We start from the raw sequence: 22,419 nt of genomic DNA on the forward strand, positions 1-22,419 counted from the left end.
TGGTCAATGTGTTCACCTTAGAAAAGCTATTACTCTTACACTACATCGTGTGGAAACCAAGACAAGTATATTATTAAAGAGAAAGAAGAGAAGAATTCAATCAAAGAAAAAAAATCACATACCTTATTACAATACGCATATTTTTCTTTACAGTTTTCATCTAAATCTCTTGCTGGTAAATGGTGCCAGACTGACAACCTTGGAAAATAAAGTATTTTTTTATACCCAGGGGTATGGATAGCCTGGCAAGTAAAAGCTCCTTCTTTGTGCTGCCCTGCCAATGAGCTTCATGACTGGCTTGTAAGGACCACATCAAAGGCTGAAAGGACAATTCATTCTCAGTGTCCATTCAGTATTTGGTCTCCCTTTTGAGAATGCCACCAAGAGTGACAATCATGGTGGTGCTTTCTCTGATGGGAATACCTCACAAAAAACAGAACTGGAGCAACTCTATTCACTCTAGGCCTCTAAGCAGCCATGAGACAGTAACAACTATCAGTCACTACCATCCTCGGCTGGATTTGAATCTGCAACCTAAAAGATACACAGCATCTTACTTTTCGGTAAACTGTTAAAGAAAAAAAGTTCCTGAAATTACTATTTAGTTCTAAGATGAAAACCTACAAAAATAAACACAAGATGTGCAAATGGACTGGAAAATTGCATTCTAGATAATTCAATTGTTTCAACAAAATCTATAAAATAGTAAATATACAGCATGTTGGGACCAAATTGTATACTTGGATGGGTATCTACATTTCCTCCAAGGTTTTGGAGCCACACAAATGTAGAGGAGATGCTGGAGATGCACTGGGGGTCAAGATTTGACTCATTGTTCTTAACATTGTCATTAATTTCTTTATTGTGTGAATGAACCACCCTTCAAACAGTGGGTCCAAAATAATAAAATAATCTGGTAAAATAAACAGGACTAATTAAAATAGAGACAATGGATGATTCTATGATGCAAGAACAAATACTGCATTTTATAACCAGTGTCTACAACTTTTCTAAACAAATTGTTCTACTTTTCTTTTTTTATATGATAAATTAAAGCTAAAACAATTTTTGTTTCAATCTAGTGTTTTAAGTGACTGGTTTTGGCCATATTTTGGAATTGGGAGAATATGACTGATTTATAAAATTTACAATTAATAGCCAGGCCAAACATTCAGAGGAAATGTATATAAACTATGGTGTGACATGAGAATGTATGTCGCAGTAAATATAAATATGATGTGCCAATTTCACAGCAGTCTGAAGGAGCAGACCACAACGTAAATGTACTGGAATGAATAAGAATGTACTGGATGGCTAACGTTAGTGTTTGGCTGAATATTAAATACCTGGAGATTTTAATCCACCAAATCCAAACACAACAGCAAATACTGGATAGTAATACAATTAGCAGATTAATGTTGTGTGTTCGTTCTTTTTCCATTTATTTCATTCTTTTCCTTTTGCCTTTCTGACAGAGTGCCAGAACTCCCACAGACATCAATGGGAAGTGAGGGAGCTCAGTGTCTTGCAATACTGAGCAATTTTTATTTCTGTCCTTTCTCTCTGCAGTTCCACTCTCTCTCTTTATGTTTTCCTTTGGCCTCCACTTCTTTTCCCTCTTGATAGCACATTTTCCTATTTTTTCCAATACTCTCCTCTGGGTTGCCAAGTTTTCCCTTTTCTCTATTCTCCTCCCTTTTCTTCCCCTTACATCTCTTCAGATGCTCCAGCCCTCACACTCATATATTTTTCTTTCCCTTTCTCCCTTCAGTTTCCTGGTTTTGCTGGCCTGGTCTCTTTTCCCTGCATTCAGCAGCAGTCTAGAATTACATATTGCAAAATACCTTATTCTGATATGTGCCCTGCAAGATACTTTGAAACATGCAAACATAGGCCTTTTTGGGTTGTAGCTACTATTTGGCTTAGAGCAGGTATTGAAAAATGTTCATTTCAAAGTCAAAGATTGGAGTTTTGGCCCAGACACAGCTGAATACCTACTTAACAATAAATTCAATTAAAGCCAGAGTCTGCCTAAGTGCACGGAGTGCGGGGAGGGTGTAAGGTGCCTTCTTCCCCTTGCATAGCTGACCAAACAGAAATACCAGCCCCTGAACTCTGAAGAGCACAATCCTGCTCCCTCCATACATTCCTGGGAAACATGTTGCTGCAAAGGGGACAGGGAAGGCAGAGGGGAAGCAGGACAACTACAGCCTATAAAATGGTACAGAAGCAGGGTTGAAGCCTGCACACATCAAGGCTCCAAGAGATGTACTCTGCCTCCCCAAAGCAGAATGCATTTTGTGTTCCCCCAGGGCAACATGGCTCCACACTATCCTTTATGGTGAGATGTGTGTAAATAGCACAGCCTAGCCCTTAGTCATTTCTTTCTTTACATGATGTCCTTGTCTAGCCTTGTTATCTTTCAATAATAGTCAGAGGGTTATGTTACACCCTCATTATGTTCTTGGAGCAAACTCCAACTGATGAGGCATGTCATGCCATCAGTTTTTAAGAACCCCCTGTCAAAGTCAGTAGAGAGTTTGACTTAAAAAAAAAAAAAATCAAGAATACATTATGGCCCAGTGTGAGCAAAAGTTCTGCATGCACACAGATTTTATTCACCAAATGTAATATACTAGATGTTCAGTTGGGATATTGACATTTATATAGAGAAGCATATCAAAAACAATTATTCTAGAAACCTTTCATGTGAGGAGAGGCCTGCAAAATGTCCTTCAGAATGAGCAAGATACTTTTTACTTGAAAAGTAAGACTTTTGGGGTGGAATTTTGAAGAGCACTCACCATTTGCCATTGAAGTCAGGAGCAAAACTGGAAGCCAAGTAAGGCAAAACATTGGGTACTCTTTAAAACACCATCCTTACTATCTTGACAGCAGCCTTACAACTGTAAACACCTTTTTTAATTTAAGCTACTCTCAGTAAGTGACAGTAAGGAAATGATTTAATAGGTAAATCCAGATGGTCCAGAAATATTTAACACTTTATTTGAATATTTGTTAATTATATAGGACCTGATTCTGCAATTCTTATACAGTGGAACTATTCATGATTGTAAATTGCTACACGTTGGTAAGGGTGATACAATTATACCCAAACCTATTGACATCACTGTTTTATCCTTTTCTCCACTAATAAGGTCCCCTCTTTATTCTTTCTGGAGGGATGAATTCAGCTTGAACTAGACCAAAATTTATTATAATCAAGCAACATTTGATACTGATTTTTTTTCTTTTTAGTAACACTTAGCACACTTAGTTTTTTCAGCATATGAAGACTTATGTTCTCATTTGGGTGTGGACCATTTCAGGTAATTGCATTGAATAAACCAAGATGGTTATAAAAGATTTTAGAGTCAGAAGGTTAAGTGCAAAATCTCCTGCTTTTGCAGTTTTCACTAAGCTACTCTGTGCCATTGATTTTCAAGTAGAGCTCTGTTGTATTAATTTAGATGGAATATATAGGCCAATGGCGTCAACGTAACTTAGTCACTAATTAACATTAAACAGCATTAAATAAGGGTTTGGGGTTTGTTATACAGAGACTTCAGCCAACTTCATATTAAGGCAAATACTATATTAAAAATTTTTAACTTTTTATTAAAGATAAAGAAAGGAAAAACAGTTAAAGCATTTGAAATGTAAAGTATTAAATACGGTTTTCATTTTAATAACATTACTTGTTCTCTTTCCTGTTAGCAGGAGAAGGTTTGTTTGTTTTTCCCTTCTAAAAACTATGTTTGACGGGTTTTAGATTGTATTAAAGATGGTAATAACTGTCTTTTGGGGGTTAGTGACATGGGCTAGTGTCATTGCTATTATTGTTAAAATCCAATCCTGTTTCACTTCAGGTGGTGATTTGGATTTAGCAGGAGCTGGTAGATGTGGTGATATTATCTGGATTCCTCCCTTAGCCTGGTCTGGAAAGAATATCTCTCAGGATCAGGATGATGAAGGCCCAGGAGAGGTTAAAGGTGGCAGCCATGATAGGTGAAGCTTGCTTCAGCAGCTAATTTCTTTCTAAGGCCCCACAAAGGGATTGGTGGGCAGAACAGCCCATCTCTTAATTCAGTGGTTCCCAAACTTGTTCCGCCGCTTGTGCAGGGAAAGCCCCTGGCGAGCCGCGCCGGTTTGTTTACCTGCCGCGTCCGCACGTTCAGCGGATCGCAGCTCCCAGTGGCTGCGGTTCGCTGCTCCAAGCCAATGGGAGCTGCTGGAAGCGGTGGCCAGTATGTCCCTCGGCCCGCACCGCTTCCAGCAGCTCCCATTGGCCTGAAGCAGTGAACCGCAGCCACTGGGAGCCGCAATCGGCCGAACCTGCGGATGCGACAGGTAAACAAACTGGCCCGGCCCGCCAGGGGCTTTCCCTGTACAAGTGGCAGAGCAAGTTTGGGAAACACTGTCCTAATTCTTTTGTTTACCAATTAGGCTTAGTTTCTGACACACTAATTTTGGTTTACCCTTTTTAAAAAAAAAAAAAAAACAGTTTTCTTGTTAATTAACCATAACTCTAACATTGTTCTGGATTTATACTTGTAGGCTTTTTTGTTTAGACTAATTTAGTCCTTTCTGTACTTTTTAAAATTAACATTAGCTATCTTAGGTTATTGTAACATTTTATAAATGTTTACATACTTTTTACAGATGATCTTATAATTTGAGTAAATTTGTAAGCCCAATTATTACAAAAGCCCTCCACTGATCTCAATTGATATTTCTTCTTAAAAACTGGTGGTGCAATATAGTTTATTATTTTGACCCATCTGATTGGAATTTTTTGTTTGTTTGTTTTGTTATTTTGGCTTTCTGTATTTTGAATGGAGCACTCAATGTTTGAAAGTGTACATTTTTGTTAGCAAAGTGGAATTAATCGTAATGGGAGAAGTCTGATTTGTAGTTAGTTGATGGCAATCACTGATGGTAGTTAAATATTTTTTCAAGTATACCCAGACAGGATAACGATCACTACCTTATATATTCCTAAGCATGTTAAAATAAGTTATCAATACGACTTGCTCCAAAGACAGGTTCCCTTCTCAAAAATATGACCCCAGAAAAACACTGTGCCCCCTTACCTAATGTTTTTCTCTAGTGTCATCGCTTCTCTGTGCTACCAGACTACCACATTTGCTCATTCTTGATTCCCCTGTATTTGAGTAAAGATATGCAAATCTGGCTTTTTTCCCCAAACTCATAATTAAAATTTGCAGCAGTATAAATTAATACCAAGCATATTCTAGTACATAATTATATTGTAAAAAAAATTTACATGTTGTTGTCAGGATGGTTTTTCATAGTAGTTCTGAGTAATTAGAAACAAGTACCACTGTTTTATTTCTCTCCCAGACAGCTATCAATGAAAGGAAACCCCACAAGTATCCTTTTAACTATGTCTAGATTATATAGTTAAGACCTGATTTGTAATGTTTTATTTTCCAAACATCTTGTGGCAAACAAAATCAGCACTAACAAGTGGTCATGAAAACAAACACTGGAAGTGCTGCATGAAGTTTTCTAAAGAATAGTTATACTTCTCTGACAGTGTCTTAAATTAAAAAGATCCAGCTAGAAGTTTTTCCACTTAATAAAACCAGGCACATTTTCATAAAATAGAAGACCAAGAGACAAATGTCTCTTTATTATAACTTCTTAGCTAGAATCCTCCTTGTTATCCTTAAAACAACATGTTGACTTAGTTACTGTTGTTCATATACAGTATATGCAGTCATCCCTTTCCTAAGTGAGTCTGTTAAAAAGTGGGTTGTAAATTCTTTCCATGTTCATCTTCTGATGCTGTTTTCACTATTCTAGTTAAAGGCCTAGTCTTAATCCCTTTGAATAAACGGGATTTTGTCACTTATTGCAATGGAAGCAAAATTGGGCCCCCTGTCCTTGCATCTTCCACTTTTCTCAAAATAAGTACCTTTGAACACCAGAACCCATATTACCTGAAAACACTCATTGTCCAAGCTCAAATTCTATTCTGCAACATGTATAACTCACATAAAACAAGTCTTCCTCTTTCATTCCACTGACAATCCAAGTCACAAATGTATCCTAATCATTTAATTCTTCAAAGGTTCTGTTCGGAACTTTATCTCCTATTGTGTTATGAATGCTTTGGGTATTTAAGTATTACTTATCTGTAAGCAGCCTTTTTTAAAATTTTTTTTACTTTTATCACTTGAGATTTATTTTAGTGGAACTATAATTTCATTTGAGACCAAGATCAACCTATTCAAAAATATATGCCACCCTCTCGACAGCTCATTATTTTGACAGTACACTGAACTGTAATTTAACAACTTCTTTTAATCTACTTTTTTCTTCTGCTGCACCCCTCCAAACACCTTCACTCAACAAAATTCAGAAAACATCTTAAGATGTACTCATAAGAGTAAGGAAACTTTTAGAATACAAAGATGCCTTAAAGCGGGGACGAATGAAATGCAAGGAGAATGCATGACTTGTTTGCCAATGCTAGTCTAAAGAATATAGTGCAATTTTGGTTCCTGTGAACTGACATTTCAGATAACACAATCTCAAAGAGAACAGTTTCTAGACAAGCAAGTTTAGGAAGCCTTCTAGTTGGTCATGGATAACCACAAGGAAGCTCATACCTGTGGTGAGATCTCTTGAAACACACATGCAGCCTGGCAGAGACACTTTTAACATTCGCCCAGCGTATGTTTAAAACATTCATTTTGCAATACACATTAACCAGTGACAAAACTATAGTGCTTTTTGGCCACACTTACACTCCTGTAACTACCTATAATAGTTTCCAGCTTTAATATTATGTTCAAGGAAGTGTTGGTATCAAGAGAGGTTAATTTGGCTAAGCTGAATATGTACCCAGTCTGTAATGTGGCGAGCAGTTAGTGCACTTAGAGGAAATAATAATAAAAAAAAGATTTAAATACACTCAGGTTTTTGTTTCTGAGCACCCTGGAGGCCAGAGTGCATTGCTTTAGAATGGCATACTTGAAATTTTAACAGTAGCTCCTCTGAAAAAATGTGGAGCTTTTGACAGCTTCTCTTGTTCTGGAAAGCTACCAACTTCATTTCATTTTCAAAGAGTACGGAACAGATTGAGGCTCCAAGGTGATTCCGCTTAAACCCTCAGTGCAACAAGCTTTGTTATCACAACATGCTTCTTATAACTTTGATTCCCTCTAAATCTTTATAGTCTTTCACATTTCTTACAATCCCAGACCACTGGGTTTCACGTGGGTATACGGTACACCGTGTCAAATGCAGTTTTCTTGCTCAGCTGAGCAGTCCCTTGAATCCAACAGGGCTACTCACAAAAGCAAAGTCCAAGATAACAAGATTTGGCCCAGACTGTATAAAACGGTCATCTCTGAATCAAAATGAGTTCATCTAACAAATAACCACAATTGCTTGATGTTCACTCTTTATTGAGTACATTGTTTGAAACGTCTGTGATACAGACAGAGATAACTAATTTTTTTTTTAAAGTTATTTAAATTTTGGATGGTACATGAAATTCACTGATGTCCTTCCTTAAAAGTTGTTAGATACATTATAATTGCCAATTCATCAAAATAATTCATCATTAACACCATAGTAAACACATTTATGTCAAACTGAATTAGCCTATATACTTGTATTGGAAGCAGAGAAACAGCTGTCATTCTGTTTGCATAAATTTCAGCAATATGTTTCTGGCAAAGTAAAGCACAGTATGTGTGTTTCTGCTCTATTAAAAAAGTGGGTCTCAATGAAAAGGAAGGAAAAACACACAGGGCCAAACTCTGCTCTCCTTACTCCCAGATATTATTTAAATAGAACTACTTAACGTAGGTAAAAACTAAGTGAGTGAGGTTCTGCAGGATCAGGAACTGAGTGTCATATTTGATACTTAATCCTATTTGGAAAACTTCTGTTGAAATTATTTTGGGTATTTTCAATATGCTTATGAGAATATTAGAAATAAAACAGTAAATGATTGTCTCCAAAATACTATAGGCCTGATTCTGCCACTGTTACTCACAGTGTGTGGTATCTGACTAAGTAGCTCCATTTACTTGGCCAGGGCTGAAAACAGAGTAGGTAGAGGTAATAAAACTGGGACTGTATATTAAAACATACAGAATAATAGTGACTTTTATAGTTCATATATAAAAAACATTAAGGAAATCCCCAACTGGACTAAATTCTTAAAGCTATTAAACCTAGTCTTTGGAGGAACTGATTTTAAGTATAAATTCATCCAGTCAAAACACAAATGTAATTTAAAACATATAAAGTTGATTAAAGAGATTTATTATTATGTCCTACAGTAATTAATGTTTAGGACAGCACCTTAAAATAGTATAACATTGTACAAATATTGCTAATTATTATTCTCTCTATTATTCTATTGTTATGTTTCATTTACCATTTTTACAATGTTTCCTTTGAGTCACTTTTTACATTTCCTTTAGAGTTCATGTTAGTTATTTATACAACTATTATATTTAGCATGATTTACCATAAATGCCGTTATAACACCTGTGGTTTCACTCATTAAGAGCTGAATGGATAGGGTCATGGGTTGAAAGGGCAGCATATGGGCTACGAAAGGGCTAGTTAACATAACCTATTATATTGGTGCACTGGTAAAGCTCATTTCTATTCATCTGATGATTAGTTCAATCAATATTTATTCCTGTGTACTTCCTTTGTCTTTAGCTACAAAGCAGACATCCTTCAATTTCATAGCACAAATCTTGTCTTCTGTGAATTCATTGTTTCACTTGAAACAGGAAAAAAGAAATGATTTATTGGGCAGACTGGGATTCTCTCTTTTGATTTTGTTTTCCAGCATTAGATAACTAGCACACATATTATGGCAAATTGTAGTTACTGTGACTGTGTATTATCAAAGATATATTTCATCCATACATTTCCTAATAAGCACATGTCAATGTCATATAGTGTTTGATTCCTATGCCAACCCCAAGACTTTCTGCTTAGGATGGGAATGTGTTTTATAATAGGAATTCTGAGTTGTAACTCCTGTGAAGAGATTGTTTTCCCTCTTACATATTTTCCTCCCCCATCCTAAGATTAGTGATATATTTTACTATCAAATATAAAGCTTCAAAACTCTGTATTCAGTGGTTCTTCTTGTGTAAGGACAACTAGTATGAGCAAAAGTTGCAGGATCAGGACCTATATTTCCAAAACAGGAAATTTAGTTGTCTTATTATGATGATGATGATGACTTTTCAATGTATTTATTTTTGGTAGCACTCACATTGTGCTTGGCGCTTTTCAAAACAGAGAAGAATGAATTTCCACTGACCTATATACTCTATATTTTCACAGTCCTATGTAGTCCATGCTTTTTAAATATACATTTTAAATTAACTATGAGATTGCTGATCACTGGAAAAATATTCACCAAAAAGAGTTTGTTCATAAAACAAAGTTAGGAAATACAAATCTTTACCAATCTGAATGTACAAATGTTTCAGAAATTAATTATGACAGAAATCTGATTCTATATTAAATTTTAAATACAGCACTTCCATATGTACAATCTAATATAAACACTATTGCTATTGCAAAGAAACATACATATGTGACATCATGTGGAATTAGTAAATGGCTTAAAAATCAAAATAACCTCTCAATTTTCAGACTTGATTTCTGCTTATGATAATTTAACGAGAGGGATGTCATTTACCTATCAACACTAACATTCGCATTTTTATGAAAAAAGAAGAGTAATATTTTACCATTTAGTATGGTCTCATCATATCTAAGTGTTTATTGAAAATTATCAAAACTTTTATCAGTAAAGCCAAATTGCGTTCAGCTAAGGCCTAATTTTGCAAGCTCTTACTGGTGTAAATGGTTCTTCCTCATGCAAGTAGCCCTACTGAAGGCAATGAGTGTTACTCATATGAGTCAGAACTACTTATCTAAGTAAGAGTTGAAGAATTAAACACATTGTGACCAGCTCAAATATAGATTTCAGTTCTGTTGGGGTCTGGTCCTACTCATTAAAATCAATATTAGTTTGTGCTACCATTGATACTTGCATAGGTAATACACTATTACATTTATGTAGATATTCATGTCAATTAATTAGGACTGCATTTTGTCATTCTTTCCAAAATTAATTTTTATCATATTGCAGAGATGCATGATTTGGGGGTAATTAAAGAAAATTATTTTCTTTACCTTAATACAATTATAAAATTACCTGCATCCATCTATTAAATTTAAGGAAATTACATGCTTCTCAGTTGTCCAGACACTTTTTACATGCTAATTAATAAACTCCCTCAATAACATTGTAGATTGGATTTGTTTAATTCACACCTTCCTAATTGCTCATGAATATTTCAGTGAAACTGTGAAAATAGAATAACTGTATAAAGTAATGTATTATTTCACAGTCCTGAAACTAATAAAAAAAGTAAATCATAGAACAAAACCTGGAAAAGTACCTAAACTCTAGAGTTTTGAGGGTTTTTTCCTTTGAAATATACTAGATTTAACTGTTTGCTGAGATACCAATGGAGAATTTAAATATTACTTATTAACAAATGTTGTGCTTTGCAACACTGTTTACATGTAATTTTAACAAAATGACTAACTGATCATAATCTTGGTGTTTGTAAATACTTGAGATAAAATTAGTTGTGACTTGACATGGCTTTTAGCCAGTTGTTAGTTCTCTATACTGAGACTCAGTTGCATTATATGAAAAAACAAACAAACAAAAAAACAACCCACCCCATTAAAATGTGTTAAAATGCACTAATGTTCATAATTTGCTTAATGATATTATAAATCAAATTTAAAATATCCAGGAAACAAAACAAGTGTTTTTGCTGGTTTGTTTTTTAATCCAAACACCACGTTGCTTTTACAATAGTGCACATAAAAAGCCTCTTTTACTAAGAAAAATATGAGTGTTCTTATCTCAGATCTAAAAATCAACCTTCTTCAGTTGAAAGATCTCATATGAGCCTTACGCCTATATATTGTACATCCTTATAAAGGTAACATCACCATTATACTTCTAGCAGTTTTTAGCCTTTTCCCCTTATAAATTCCAAAATTACATATTCTATATTGACTGAGATTTCTAGTAAAAAAGAAAGAGATGGACTAAAGATGACAACTACAGTGACTAAAGCACGATGATGTTTACATTTCAGCTACTGTCCCATAATATTGTTCAGCAATAAATCAGCGTTGAGTATTCTTAAAAGGACTTAAACTAAAATTATAAGCACTCGAAGAAATAATTGTCTGTATCAGATCACCAATGTCTGTAAGGTAGTTAATAACTGCTTAAGTGTGACTTTAACACAGATGTACTTTTATGGATATGGGCTGACTCCCAGACTATAATTCTGTAAAGAAATATGGAGGTGCTGTTCCAAGTTTGGGGCATTCGATGGAAATTTTTAGTCTGGGAAATTTTAGAAAAGCATGCATGCATCGCAGACTTAATACTCTAAAGGGAATGGTGTGGGGCCGCAAATCGCCAGGGAAAGTTTGAAGATCTCATGTTAAAGACGGGGCTCTCTCTTCCAATAGTGAACCAAAATAAATTATTCTTAAATAAAAGAATATGTAGTTTACAAGAAGCCGCAAACGCATGTTTTACAGTCCTGCAATATTATTTCAATTTGCTAAAGTCAATAATCTATTCATTAAGTAAACACGTATTAACAAAACTGAACATGGAATGGGACTGATATTATTATTAACAAGCAACTCACCCACTGAGTTAAACGAATACCTTAAAGCCACACAAGATTACATCTCGTTTCGTCGTTATGTATATTCGATTGAAAACACTCTTTAGGTAACGTTCTTTCGCATAACAATAGATAGCTTGTGGGGGCGGGTTTGGTGCTCTACCATCGTATTTTAAAGTCCACGCAGTCCCAATTTAAAAGTATTGAATAAAATGTATTTAACACACACATTAGGACTCTATCTTATTCCCCTTAGTGGGAGGAGGGTTGGGTTGGCAGTCCTCTGTCAAACTGACAGAATTTGATGGGGGGAACGTGGCTATCCTGCTGCAGACCAGTGGGAAATGCTGGTACGGGCACTGCAAAGTTTGCTGACATGTCTGCACCACCTCACCATTCCCATGAATCACTCACTCAGTCAGTCTGGATACCTCTGACATTAGAGGTCACCGATCTCCTGGGAAAAGTACAAGGGATAGACACGGCACATTCCTTTGTTCTAGGAAATCAAATTGACTTCTTTTAGGCAATGACAGGATTTGGTTTAGAGACAAGGTGGGTGTGATAACGGCTTTTATTGGACTAACTTCTGGTGGTGGAAGCGCACTCTCTGTAGCTGGGCAGCTTGAACCTTCCACCACCAGAAGTTGGTCCAATAAAAGGTATTACCTCGCTCACCTCGTCTCTCTCATATCCTGGGAAGAGCACAGCTGCAACACCACTGCAAAGGATTTTGTTTTTACATTATTTACCATACAGCAAGTGGAAGAAACACTGGAGGCAACTCTCCCATTAATGTTACAACCTCTTAAGGACCCTGATGAGTTGCTGTTCAGTTACAACAGAGGAAGCTGCTGTGGGGAGAGATGGGGAGAGGAGATTGTTTTCCCAGACTGTTTACTAATACAGAGAGTCATTCAAGAGCTTATTCCCAACACACAAACCCCTCCGCTATCTCCTACATCCTTAATCAAAACAAAACGTAAACCCTAAACAAGAAACGAGGCTACATTCAGAACATGAAGTACACAGTAACTAGCAAATGATCTGCTAGGTTGACATAGAAGAAGCACATTTTAAAAGATGAAAGGGAGAAAAGACGTGGCATAACAGAGATTTCACTGACTCGAGGTGGGGTTTTTAAAGTTAAATTTTGTTAAGCAACCTCTTGCCAGCCTATGTGGTCACCTAGCACCTTGCTTTTCCCGTGCAAATGACAGTTCCTTCTCCTCTAAATAAGAGGGATGCCCGATCTAACGGCTCTGCTAACCACCAGGGAAATGCGTTAGTTTCCTAAAATAAGCAGCATAAGACATTTGGAAGAATTAATGTAAAAGTTTTGTAAGGGAGCGATGGCGTCTCTGTGTTTCCACTCCTCACATTTCAGGGCTGGATGAGAGGAACTCAGGCACTGGAGAAATGTGCACACAGGGCTGGTTCCTATCAATATTCAGAAGCGATACACTGTTCTCCTTCCCCCGCCACACACACACACACACACACACACACACACTTAGTTTAGGCCGTAACCCTCTTTCGTTGGCCCGGCATCAGAACGGTAGCGGGAACGGGTGGTTCCGGAGGGATGCACCGTCTGATCTCTGCAGCCAGAAGGAGGAAGAGGGGCTGCTGGAGGGCGAGGGAGCACGAGCTGTGACGAAAAGAGACAGGGAGGAGGAGGAGAGCGGAGCTTTCACTAAGTAATCTGCCAGGTACGGGGGTCCTGCCCTGGTCCCTGTACTTGGCTTCCGGGCCGGGGAGAAGTGGGTCAGTGGAGCACATGACAACCGCAGATGCCGACAGGGAAACACAGCCACCACCACACACACACACCCGGCTTCTCCTGCCCGCCACACCAATCAGCGCGCACAGCACGTCGCCAGGCACACGCGTCCCGTCCCCCCCCGCAACCCCCGGCCCAGAAACACCGGCTCTGCCCGACCCACCGCCAACCCGCGCGAAAAGAGCAGCTGCTCCCTGGAGTCCCCCTGCCTCCACGGTCAGAGCACGCGGGCGGCGCCCGCACCCCCACCCCCTGCCAGCACCCAGCCCTGCAGCAAACCCGCTGCCAGTCGCCTCGCCCCCCAGCCCCGGCCGCTTCCCCTCGCCCCTGGCACGCTGCCCTTCCGAGCAGCTCCCCCCGCCTTGTGGCAGCGCCAGGGACGGGCAGAGAACTCCTGGGATCACGGGGGCTGCGATCACCAACCCCCGCCCAGCCCCGGCGGGGCAGAGCATCTTCTCCCGGCCCAGCGACCGCGTGGGGCAGAGGCCGCCACAGCGCCTCCTACCGATCCCAGCGGGATTTCAGGGCCACCCACAGCCTGGCTGGGGTGCGCAGGGGACGCTGCTCCCCGCACCGGGGACGCCCCGTCTGCCCCCCTCCCCCTCGGGTCTTCGCTCCTCTCAGTAACTTGCGGGCTGGGGGATGCTGAGGGGGTGTCTGGGTGGGGTGGGAGGAGGGCTGCGGGCCACTTCATGAAGTGTTATTACTAGAGTCGCTGGCTGTTTGGGAAGGGCTGAGAGACAGGAGGGGAGGCGGGATGGGGGTGGGGGAATCTTTGCTTCGAGACAGGCCAAAGACTCCATTAAAATGCAAGGAGCTCCTCTCCCATGGAAGAATGAGTCAGCTGAAAGTCCAGGGGAAGGAGGGAGACACAGGAAAGGGGGCTGCTGGCTCCTAGCACGGGCGAGCTGAGACCTAGGCAGCCCCAACGGAGAGAGCCCATCTCTGCAACCAAGCAGGTGCTTCCAGACAGCCCAGCCCCTCAACCACCCTCAGGGAACCGGTGACCTGCACCCCCCCGCCCCCGTCAGTCGACCCAAAGTGACGGCAGCTGACACTGAGCAGGGCTGGCGCGGAGGAGCGTAGAGTAATAAAACAAAGCGAGCATGGAAGTTCCCACCAGAAGTTAAGCAGCCACTACCCCCTTCCTCGCAGCCGGTTTGTGCCCCTACGCGGCACATCAACACGCCAGGAAAGAAAGCGTCCAAATGCTCCCCCTTTCCTAAAATAAACCCAAACCACCTGCGAGAGAACCTACACGAATGCCCAACGCACGCCAAAATAAGACGTGTCTAAACATTTCCGAACAGCTCTCAGGGGACTGCTTCCTCATCTCTTCCTATTAATGGAAGCCGGGACATGCTAAGGAGACTTAACTCTTCTGAGTCCTAACTCCCAGCTGAAACCTCCCGTATAATGAAGTGCTCTTGCGTTCCCTCTTTAAATTACACTCCTGCTAATCATCATACAGAAGTACTTGTAACAGATGCCCGAGTGAACTATACCAACATTTCTAAATTGTTTGTTTACTTTGGGCTTGTTTTAGTTCCCCCGTACAAACCTAAATAAGTCGCGCCACCTCCATAATAAAGAAAAATCAATATCACAAACAGTACATTAGACATCACTGAAAAACTTTATACAACATAAGCAGCAAAATTCCCCACACCCACAAAAAAGGAACTGAAGAAAAGCCTTGGCTCTGTGAAATCAACCCCCGCCCCCCCAGTAATATACTCCCCACCTCCTTATTCCCCTAATTCTTCCCTTACCTCGCATGGTGTTGGCGATTCCCTGCTCAGCGCAGTCATGAAGCTAACAGCTTGGACCTTGTATCACAAAAATCCCCTCTCAGCAAGAACGAAGGCTGCAGCCGGAGTAGATCTGCTCTGCTGGGAAAATCATTCCTCCAAGGTTGTTATTCTTATTTTTTGAAAGTATTATGTGTATATAGATGTAAAAGGAATGTCTGGCTGGCTGGTCTGAATTGTGCGTGTTTCTTTTTCCGCCCCTCCTCCCCCGTATTTGCTCTGAAATACCACCAGCAGCTCCAAAAGATTTCTTTTGTGGTTACTTGGACTGAGGAGGAGCAGGAGCGATGGTGGTTGTTGGTTTGTTAGTTACAAGGAGGGCGGGGAGAGGAGTTCCTATTTTTTTTTAAAAAAAGGGAACAGGGGAAAAAAAGAAAGAAAGAAGGGCTGTGTGAATGGCAGAGCATGTGCGTTTTCACATGACATCTGTGCCTGTTAGCAGATCCGCAATGTGAATTTTCACTGCTCGGTTACAGGGACGCGCAGAGAGAGATTGAGAGAGAAAGCTGCAAAGAAGCTTATAGCAGAGAGCTGGCTGCACCGGCTACCCGAAGCTCCTCCTGCTGTCAGCACCGCCGCCAATCAAAAGCCTCCCGAGTTGGGAGCCCGGCTGGGACCACTGAGGGGGAGACCCATCCGGAGACAGAGGCAGACAGAGGGGCGCACCGACAGCTATCACAACAGGGGGGGGGATGCGGGAAGAGGAAAACACATGCACAAAAAAGAGCACCACGGCCGGTTTGCTGCTCCCTCGGTGGCTGTCACAGAAGCACAGCTCCTTTCTGCCCTGGGTTATTCACTCCCACGTTTACTAATGTATCAAATATAACTGTGTGTGGTTTTTAATCATCACCAGATATTCTCCCTGTCCCTCCTCAATCCAGCACTGCACCCTGGCCCAGAAGAACTGGGCTGTTTATGTTTGTAAATCACCCCCTGACTGCCAGACTCAAGAAGCAATGAAGATCACTCTGGAAATATTCTCTCTTAACAGTTTTCTGAACTTTTGCTAGTTGTGGGAGCTTTTCTCTGTTTTGATGCCTACTGCTTTTTTATCTTTCTGGTTTCAGTCTCAGGAAAAATGATAGTACAAAGTGAGCTGCCTGCAGTGCGTTGGAGTTTGAGGAGAGGTAACAAAACAGGGAAATGTGAAGCCCATCATGTGATTTTTTTTTTTCCTGAAGGGGTATGGTGGTGAGGGAGGCAAGCAAAGGAACCCTCCTCAGATATGTATTTTATTCTGGGAATGGGACTATAGTTCCTGATCTCTCTCTTCTGAAAACAGTTCTCTCAGGAGAGGGAATGTGGGTGTCAAAAGAAGTTTGCTTTACCAGGATAGGGATAGTTGGCACTTATATAGCAATGAATATATATATATATATATATATATAATATTCTGATACAGCCAGATCCTGAATCCTTTCTGACTTCAACTGAAGCATTACCTGAGAAACAAATGACTGCAGGATTTTGGCCCATGTAATTTTTATAATGTTCTTAGGCAAACTGTGGCCTCTATGATGTGAAGATTTGAGTCTCAGTCACACTAATTTGAAGGGAAGTTCAGGGAGCTGACCAGTTCACAAGAATAAGTCCCTCAATGTGGAAGGCCAGTATTTATACTGATAGGGTGTTCACCCTTAAGGGATGGCTGTATACAAGTTTTGTATACAACCCCCACCTGCAGGTGACAAATTCATTAGCAGTTTTACTTTAAGTCAAGATTGGGTGTTTTTCTAAGAGTTATGCTCTAGTTTAAACTACACACTTGATTAGTTTTGATGCATTCAATAAATTCTTCTTCTGCGACAGGAATTAACAGGTGAAATGCTATGGCCTGAATTATGCAAGAGTGCAGAGTAGATGATCAGTGATCTCTGCTGGCCTTAAGATCAATGTAGATCAAGTGGTAAGTGGAATTTCCACACTTGGTGAAAAGTGGTACAGTTTCCTGTCTGGAGGACAGGGTGATAGTTTTCTTTAAGAAATCACTGAAAATATGCACACATGAATTATGAACCTGCTAGTTTGGGGAATGTTGTCTAAGAAGGTTATGGTGAGGCTTCTTTGCCACTGTCTAAAGACTTCAGATTTCTTTGACCTCATAGAGTCTTATTTCAAGTCAGTGTATTAGAAATAAACTACACTTGTGTTAGCTGAAGATAGAGATCAACTGAAGGATGAAGATCACCTGTCCATGCTAATTTCCAGAGATTTGTCAATGGCCTTTGGTGCTATTCACCATGGGCTTTCAGTGATATATCTGCAATCCTCAGCAGGGATTTATGGTGAATATGTTGGGTCCCAATCCGTTACTAGCACAGGTAGTTCCATTGATTTCAGTGGGACTACAAGTGGTAATAAAGTTAACCATATACTTGTTAGCAGGATTGGAGCGTGTTGACTCCTATTTAGTGGTTGTTTTAGAATCTATTGCTGGATATTTGCCTACCCAAGGAGTCTCTCATGTGGGATTCCACAAGGTTCCAGTATCAATCCTTCTCTTAAACATGTATATGAGGCTGTTAGGAGGGTTAGAGAGAAAGCATGAGTTATAGCATTTTCAGTATGTGCTATTATCTCCATCTTTCTAATACATTTGGGTGACTTACCTGATATCTGAATGAGACTGGAGCTTGAATGAAGGCTGGAGGACAGGGTGACAGCTTTCTTTAAGGAATCACTGAAAATATGTACACATGAATTATGAACCTGGGATAAAGCTTGTAGGTTGAAGAAAGCAACTGGAAGAATGGGTAGAGATTATATACAGCCTTTGCTTGAGGGAGCGCACCTAACATATCCAACATGTGTTATTCAATTTTATCACCCAGGAGGTAGCATTATCTTGGCTGTCCAGGAAGCAGCAGTTACTGAGACTGTTTTTTTAAAATACATTTGGCAAAAAGGCTGTGACTCGTTTTCAGGTTCTGAACCTTGCTATTGGCCATGTTTTTGTGACTGATGTTAGACATTATAAAGTGACGTAGTTCGACTATGCCTTCAGTTCATTCAGGAACATAAATCAGTAAATATTGAAGCAGCCTATTTGCTAAGCATAGAAAATGTATTAAACAACTGCTCTGGCTACTGACTTTTTTTATGGGTCAAATATAAGATGATATTTTTGGAAAACAGTGAAAAAATAGAAAAGCCTTCTTTCCTTTTAATCAAAATTTCATTTTGGGTGACATTTTCCAATCAGCTCTTGTTTTTCCCTACACAGCCCTAAAGGGTTTGGGCACCAAGAACCAGGGACACTATACTCCCTGTGCAATTCCGATCACAGGAGGAATTTTATATTAGTTTCCTAATTTAAAGGTGAGCGGAGCTGATAGCAGGAGATTATCTGGGAGGGGTCCTCCCATGTGGAGCTTACTTCTTCAGTTTGGTCTAATATAATTCACCTGTTACACTCTGGGAGATAGTGCAAAACTGATCTCTGTCTCACAGGGGTGAGTTGAGGAACTTGGAGTGGTTGGTTTTATCATGTGTTCTAAATTTATGAGGAAGGTCTCAAATATTATTGGGCTACTTGTTGTGAAGCTGCTCCAGATAATCAAATGTATTTGCATCTTACTATACATACATATGGACTTCAGTGAGCACCTCACAGACATGAATTTTTCCTTACCACAACCTCTTAATGTAGGAAAGTATTATTCCCATCTTCTAAAAAGGGAACAGAGGCACAAGAAAGAGGCATATGACTTGTCCAAGGTCACACATTGAGTTTGTAACAAAGCCAAGAACTGAACAGAGACTTGAGTCCCAATTCCATGATTTAACCACAAGCCCATCTTTCAGACTTTGTAAGAAGGGATTATTCCATAACCAAAGTGAATGGAATTTCTCAGTTTACAGATTTGAAATATTTAACAACTTAAAACAGATCAAAATTTGGTCATGCACATACGTGCATACATAATACAATATAGTAGCTTTACTTTACTCAAGAACTTTTAATGAGCATGTTTTAAAAATAAGTTAAGAGAAACAATACTACATTATTAATATATTTGGATTGCAGATTGAACAAAGAAATTGCCTTTTAGAACAGTCACTCACATAAGCGCCTTTCCCAAGGCTCTGTAGCTGACAAATCTTTTAAGACAATATTTAAGGCCAAACAATTTTAACATTTTAATCATATAAAATATATTCATCATAACCACATTAAAGATGCACCAAGTTATGGCTAAGTCAGTTACTTCATTAAAAATTACTGATTAGAAAATAGTTAAACAAATTTCACCTACAGGCCCAATTCTGCTTCCATAGAAATGAATGGCAAGTTTCTGTTAGATTCACAGGGAGCAGGATTCATCACCTAGCCTAAATTTGTTTCTTAGCTTCAGTAGCAGCAAGATTAGGGAAAATATAATTTCTGAGTCTCATCTGCCTCAAGTAGATATGACTTGAATGCCAGGCATTCCACACCCTTTATAAGTCATGGGGTACTTGAGACTTTTTTCTTCTTCTTCCAGTTTTGCATCTTAAAGCTGTTTAAATGGGAATTGTCAAGAGGTTCAAGAATCTGAACTTCTCCCACAGATTCCTTAGTTGTAATTCACTCACTGGATTATATAATTCTTCCTCATTTCTTTATTATCTGCTGTCTTAAAAATGATAGCAAAGCATATACAGGAAACACATTATGTTTATTTGAACTCCAACATAGCCTGTGTATCATTTGTTACATGTCAGACTTTCAGCAATGTATTATTTTATTTGGGAACTGTATCTTTAATATATTGAAACAATTTAAAAATCATCAACAATTTAGTCAATTGGACAAAATATTCAGTAATTGAAAATCTTTAATTATATTACTTTAGTTTTTTGAAACTATGGATGTAATATATTATGCATGACAAGATAACCAAAGTTTTCTTTAAAAAGAGAGAGAGAGAGAAAAAGACCCGATTTCTTCAGTCTTTTGGGGTGGAATGAAAAGTGATGTCTATCTACACTGTGTGGGTCTCAACTCTTTTCAACACTTCATTTCACTTACGAACAGATGGTTGATGTAATCCTCCAATCCCACTGTCAAAATCTTTCACAATTAAAAAGAAATAGGTTTAAAAATTGCATTTTTTCTTCAAGCAAATAGTTTACAAAAAATGTGAAATGCTAGGCAGCTTTCAAGGCATGGTTTTTCCCCTGAAGAGATTATATTATGATCTGTTTTATGCATTCATAAGGTGTCAGTCACTGCAGTATGTGGGCCTTTATATAGCAGTGTCCATTCAATGTATCTTTGAACAAAAGCAGGTATCAAGTGGGAAAAAACTTAAACATGATGATTCCATTTCTCCTTTCTTTGTTTACTTATGATGGCTAGTAGCTGAAGAGGCTGGATTCAAGGTAATTATTGGTCAGACCAGCATTCACCATGGAAATAAAATACAATAGAGTATGGGGCAGAATTAGTAGTCTGGAAAGCATATAAAACCAGTGCAAGTACCAGTGCTCAAGTCATCTGGTGCTCCTGTTGAAGAAGCTAGAACATTTGAAGGCTTGGAACATGAAGAGGAGTCCAGTAAAAGCATCCTTGCCTGAAGAAAGAAGCTGCTAAGAGGTTGTCTCAAAGATGTACTCCTGACATATTTACAGTCTACAAACGGGCATTACCTATTTCCGAGTCACTGATAACTCTGAAGAAAATAATCTCTAATGCTTATGGATCAGTGTTTTGACAGATAAAGCAGAAGATTGGGTATTAGTTGGTGAGTGCTACAGACTACCAAATCACACTAGGGAACAGGATGACTGGCTTCTTATGCACTTATCTGTAATGTGTAGGGGGGAAAAGGCTGCATGATTATGGAGTCTCATACTGCCAGTACTAAACACATCCTTGGAAATTCTAAACATTATAGATGACCATTTCCTAATTCACAGTGTTGCAGCCAACATAGGCTAATTCTCTTTTAGTCCTTGTCTGAACAGATAAAGAGGAACTAAATTGCAGAACTAAAAATCAGTGATAGTTTAGATACAAGGTATCATGACTTGATCACATTTATAATGTGCAAATAAAATAAAGTCTAGACCAGTCAAATATATATACTTGGTATTTTAATAGGGCAAGTTTCCCAAAGCTGACAACAATGAAGACCCAAATCAGGTAGAAGGAAGAATTTAATCAGAAAAATTCTGCCCCAAAAGCCATAATCCCACAATTTATGAAGAAGGCTGTGCTGGTTAAAAAAAAAATTAAAATATCTACCTGGATTAGAGGGAAAGTGAAGGCTGCTGTAAAAAAGTTAAAAGCTATATAACAAATAGATGAAAGGGGAAGTTGATAGTAATGAATATAAATTAGGAATTGTAGGAAATTGATAAGAGAAGCAGAGAAATACAAAAAGAAATCTATGGCCAACAGAGTTAAGGAGAAGAAGAAGGTTTTTTTTTTTGTTTTTTTTTTTTAATTATATATAAGGTACAAAAAGAATCTTGATGATGGCATGAGCCATTGGAAATGGTAGACATATCAGTGATAATGCAGAAAAGAGAGTATTCAATAAATATTTCTGTTCTGTATTTGGGAAAAAGTAGATGATATACTCTTTCCATTCCATTAGTATCTCTGGAAGATATTAAAGAGAAACTACTGAAGTCAGACATTTGCAACCTGTTAACTTGCAGCCAAGAGTTTTAGATGAGCTGGCTGAAGAGCTTGCTGGACAATTAATGTTGATTTTTCAATACACACTGGAATGCTGGGGAAGTTCCAGAAGACTGAAGAAAGCTAATATTATGCCCCTTATTTAAAAAGATAAACTGGATAACCCGGGTAATTATAGGCCTGTCAGCCGAACATTGATCCTGGGCAAGAAAATGGTAGCTGATACAGGATTCAATTAATGAAGAATTAAAGGAGAGTAATGTAATTAATGCAAGTCTGCATGGGTTTATTTTATGGAAGATAGATCCTGTCAAACTAACTCGATATCTTTTTAGATAAAATTACAAGTTTTATTGATAAAGGTAAGAACATTGAAGCAATATACTTAGACTACTGTAAGGCATTTGACCTGGTACTGAATGACATTGATTAAAAACACTAGAA

At 38.9% G+C, this 22,419-nt stretch overlaps 1 protein-coding gene across 1 annotated transcript in view; it reads right to left on the reverse strand.

The window, feature by feature from the left end:
* RORB (RAR related orphan receptor B) overlaps nt 1-15,876 on the reverse strand; it is a 216,806-nt gene extending 200,930 nt beyond the window's left edge. Inside the window, exon 1 of the mRNA XM_043547327.1 lies at nt 15,306-15,876. Coding sequence (XP_043403262.1) covers nt 15,306-15,312 — 7 coding nt within the window. The 5' untranslated portion in view covers nt 15,313-15,876. The remainder of the gene's footprint in view (nt 1-15,305) is intronic.
* Nucleotides 15,877-22,419: the final 6,543 nt, after the last annotated feature.

The sequence above is a fragment of the Chelonia mydas genome, chromosome 5 (genome assembly GCF_015237465.2).
Source record: "Chelonia mydas isolate rCheMyd1 chromosome 5, rCheMyd1.pri.v2, whole genome shotgun sequence".
Classification (NCBI taxonomy): Eukaryota; Metazoa; Chordata; order Testudines; family Cheloniidae; genus Chelonia; species Chelonia mydas.